Here is a 4,637-nt window from a genome sequence, read left to right as displayed (position 1 = left end):
ATGAGCCCCACTGAGTGTCAGTACAAAGCTCTCAAGGGACTCATGAAAGCAGATAACTGGGGCCATGATTGCACAAACCTCTCACAGAGTGGATCAAAAGGCAAACACCAAGTACCTTAATAAAACTGAAGTACCTTGAAGCATTAATGGGCCCCACTGAGTGTTGTTCCTGACAAAGCCTCTCCAGGGACTAATTAAAGCAGATAATTGGAAGCCATTATTGCAGAAAGCTCTCAGAGACTCCAAGGCAAAGCCAAAGCCAAAGTCCTTTGAAAAACCTGCAGTCCCTGGGAGCGTGAAGGAGCCCCCAGGGCCATTCCTGACCAAGGCTCCCCAGGGACTCCTTCCAGCAGATCCTTGAGGCCACTGGGATGTGGGCTAGGGGGGGATGCTGAGGGCAGGACCAGGGGCTGACAGTGCCCAGCCTGGCTGGGGCTGTGCCAGGAGGCCCCAGGGCCTCAGGACAAGGTGTCTCCTCACAGCCCTTGGTGGCACAGACCCTGCTGTGCCCCAGGGCACCAAGACTTGGCTTCTCTTTGTCCCCACCTGGCATCAGTGCCTCCAGTTCTCTGCTCTGCCTGGAGCCTGGGGACACTTTCTCAGTTGTGTCCCTCAGTGGGACCCATTAAAAGTCCAAGAAACTTTGGAGTTGGATTCTGACTTGGAGTTCTGGAGAGGTTTCTGCAGCTCCCTTCTCAGGGCGTGATGTTCAGGGCCCGAGCAGAAAGCCCCAGAGGGTCATTAAAGTCCTTGTGCTGTGTCTGTGCTGCTGAGCTGGGCTGGGCTCCTGGCACAGAGAGTGATGCTGGTAACCAGGAAAAGCTTCAAAAGCACATTTCTCTTGCTGAGCAGCTCTTCTCCCAGCCCAGCAGGGCTGGGGCACTGCCTGCAGCCAGCCCGGGCACAGCACAGAGACACAGAGAGCTTCAATCAGTCAGGGCTGGGAAGGGGCTGAGAAGTGTCTGGGGCAGAATCACTGCCAGCCCTTGGCACAGGAACCTCTGGCTGCAGGACAATGCAGCTGCAGCTCCTGGAGAGATCTCCTAAAGCTGGAACATGCCAATGCCCACAGACCCTGTGAGTGCATTCTCTGCTCATCTCCTGTGCAGAGCAGCCAGGGGTGCCCAGGGCTGTCCTGCAGAGCAGGGTCCTGCAGCCCAGGGCGCTGTGCTGGGCCAGGGACTCTGCTGCCTGCCAGGGACAGCTCTCAGCCGGCCCTGGAGCTGCTCCCAGCGCTGGCCAGGAGCTGTGGGGGGAAGGAGCCACCCTGAGCAGGGCAGGTGCTGCTGCTGAGAGGGGCTGGCTGGGGCAGGGCTGCTCCCAGCTCCAGACCAGCCTGGGCACAGCTCCGGAGGACACTTCCCAAAGAAGGTAAGCCTAGGATTATATTTATATACTTAGAAAACTATAATCCTTTATTATTGCTATTAAACTCTTGATTAACTCTCTTAAACTCTTACTGAACAATAGTAAACTGTTAGTATATATCTCTATATCTATAATATTTAATTAACTCTAGTACATTTCCTTATGGTTTCTCTTAGAATTTAGAAAAATAAACTGACTGTATAAATACATTTTTGAATTTTATATAGTCTTTTCAACATGGTGAGGACCTACAAGAAGAACATTGTGGTTTTTGTATGCCAGCAGTGATAATGAAAACTGGGGGAAAAAAGTCTTTGGACCTACTCCAATGTGTTGAGCCAGGGGTGTGTAACTAGGACAAGTGAATATCCTTTTGAATGTCCTTGTTAAATATCCTAATTAATCAACCTTAATGAATTGTTGAAATCAGGGGCCGGGTGTGCCTCATCCCCACTGGGACACCTGGAAACTTCCAATAGAGATCTGGTTTTTACTTTATTGTTCTCATACTGTTGCAATGCTTTTTTTTATCCTTTAATTATAGACAACAGGGGGATGAGAGAAGCAGAACAGGAATTGTAGTCCCAGAATGACAGAACATTCTGAGTTGAAAAAGACACACAGGATCATCAAAGGAATGTTTGAACATTTGCAGAGACTCCAGAACTGTGACTTTGGGTGGTCAGTGTCTCTGCTGGGAGCCTTCCAAAGGGCCTTCAGCCACTCCTCAGCCCTGGGCAGCAGCAGCATCACCTCTGCAGGGCCCAGCAGGGCTCTCCTGAGCTGCCCTTGCCCAGCTGCACACAGAGCCTGCCCCAGCCAGGGCCCTGCACACAGGCAGGTTTCTGTAGGGCCGGGCCGAGGGCACACAGGGTGGGATGGGCTCTGTGAGCGCTGGCAGGGACAAGGCACCTCTCAGGAGGGGATGTCCAGGCCCAGGGAGATGCTCAGGGAAGGAGATGGGACTGAACAGAGCAGTGCTGGGGGAACAAGCCCATCCAGCCCCTCACCTTCCCTGAGCCACAGGGAATCCTTTGCCTCTCACATCTCTCAGTGGCAAACTCTGAGTGCAGCAGGAATTCTGGGGATTTCTGGCCTCAGAAAGCCAGCAATGGTGTGGGGGTAGGAAAAACATTCCCTACATATTTTCCTTGCTGTCCATGTCCTCCAGACTTGGTAGTGCAGATGGTACCAAGCTTTTCTGCATTAGGAGTGATTCCCCTGACAAATCCTGAATATCCAGCCTTGTCCCTCTGCCACATGGCCACAAACCCAGGGCAGCAGGGCAGGGATGGCTCCTCGAGAGCCCCTATGCACAGCCCTGGCTGCTCCTGGCACACTCAGCCAGCACAACTGGAGCTCAGGCAGGGACCTGGGTGAAGGTTTTCCCAGAGCAGGAACAAGGGTGGGTGAGTCCCAGCACGACAGGCTGCAGGGAATGGCCCAGGTTTGGCTCCAAGCAGCCTCTCCTGACTTGTCCCTGTCCTTTCTCCATGAACAGGTGCCCATGTGCAGCCACAGCAAATGTCCAACAGCAGCTCCATCAGCCACTTCCTCCTGCTGGCACTGGCAGACACGCGGCAGCTGCAGCTCCTGCACTTCTGCCTCTTCCTGGGCATCTCCCTGGCTGCCCTCCTGGGCAACGGCCTCATCATCAGCGCCGTAGCCTGCGGCCACCACCTGCACACGCCCATGTTCTTCTTCCTGCTCAACCTGGCCCTCAGCGACCTGGGCTCCATCTGCACCACTGTCCCCAAAGCCATGCACAATTCCCTCTGGGACACCAGAAACATCTCTTACACAGGATGTGCTGCTCAGGTTTTTCTGGTTTTCTTCTTCCTTGGAGCAGGGTATTTCCTGCTGACCATAATGTGCTATGACCGCTACGTGTCCATCTGCAAACCCCTGCACTACGGGACCCTCCTGGGCAGCAGAGCTTGTGCCCACATGGCAGCAGCTGCCTGGGCCAGTGCCTTTCTCAATGCTCTGCTGCACACAGCCAATACATTTTCCCTGCCCCTGTGCCATGGCAATGCCTTGGGCCAGTTCTTCTGTGAAATCCCACAGATCCTCAAGCTCTCCTGCTCCAAATCCTATCTAAGGGAACTGGGACTCATTGCTGTTAGTGCCTTTTTGCTTATCGGCTGTTTTGTATTCATTGTTTTCTCCTATGTGCAGATCTTCAGGGCTGTGCTGAGGATCCCCTCTGAGCAGGGACGGCACAAAGCCTTTTCCACCTGCCTCCCTCACCTGGCCGTGGTCTCCCTGTTTATCAGCACATCATTTTTTACCTACCTGAAGCCACTTTCAATGTCTTCCCCATCCCTGGATCTGGCCCTGTCAGTTCTGTACTCGGTGGTGCCTCCAACCCTGAATCCTCTCATCTACAGCCTGAGGAACCAGGAGCTCAAGGCTGCAGTGTGGAGACAGCTGACTGGATGCTGTCAAGCATATTAAACTGCTGGCCAATTGCTGTAAATCACTTGTAATGAAAGTATTCTTTGATACTTCTTGTTGGTTTCATTTGGCGGTTTTTAAATGTGTTTTATTTTTTTCATATTGTCCACAAAGAATTATCATTTTTTGTGGCATTTCTCATTTTGTTTCTCTCCACCTTCCCTGTACCCATAGACTGTGTCAATGAGGGACTGCAGTCTCTGAGACTTTAAAGGAACTAAAGGATGTCCCAGCACAGTTTTCTGCAGAGATGCCCTTTTGTTGCCTCCTCTGGAGCTGCAGCAGCAATGTCTGTGTGCAGAGCTGGGGCAGATCAGGGCTGGCACAGCAGCTGTGCCCAGGAGCAGCAGCACTTGGTGCTGCCAGTGCTGCTCCCGTGGCCCTGCCCCGCTGCCCTGGTGGCCCTGGTGTTGCTGCAGGGCCTGAGTGCTCTCGGGGCCGGGCACAGTCCTGGGGGTGGCAGTGCCGGGGCTGCAGCAGGGACAGGCCATGGGCACTGCTGGGGCAGCGCTGACGCCTCAGGCCAGGGCCTGGGGGCTCCAGGCTCCTTGCCCAGGCTCTCTCAAGAACACGGCCAGGCCAATGCTCAGCACAGAAAACCCCCGTGAGCAGACTCAGGCTGGCCGTGGCTGGTGCTCTGCAAGGGCCCTGGGGGAGATGGGAAGGAGCAGCAGAGCAGGGGCTGATCCATCCCCAGTGCGCTGCACAGCTCAGGGCAGCGTCCCAGAGCGTCCTCATGGAGCTGCCAACAACATCCCACCTCTGCAGCTCTGGCCTCTCCCCCAGCTCACACAGGTGCTGCATCCTTGCAG

The 4,637-nt window shown here is 54.3% G+C and overlaps 1 protein-coding gene across 1 annotated transcript; it reads left to right on the top strand.

The window, feature by feature from the left end:
• The first annotated feature begins 2,886 nt into the window (after positions 1 to 2,886).
• Positions 2,887 to 4,169, top strand: LOC144246944 (olfactory receptor 14A16-like). The gene has a single exon (XM_077785822.2). It carries the CDS (start codon positions 2,893 to 2,895, stop codon positions 3,823 to 3,825), a length of 933 nt encoding a protein of 310 aa, XP_077641948.2. The 5' UTR covers positions 2,887 to 2,892; the 3' UTR covers positions 3,826 to 4,169.
• The last annotated feature ends 468 nt before the right edge of the window (positions 4,170 to 4,637 follow it).

Source organism: Lonchura striata, chromosome 5 (assembly GCF_050655825.1).
Source record: "Lonchura striata isolate lonStrDom1 chromosome 5, ASM5065582v1, whole genome shotgun sequence".
Taxonomy (NCBI): domain Eukaryota; kingdom Metazoa; phylum Chordata; class Aves; order Passeriformes; family Estrildidae; genus Lonchura; species Lonchura striata.
Note: the sequence above shows the minus strand (reverse complement) of the source record. Positions and strands in the feature narration are given on the sequence as shown.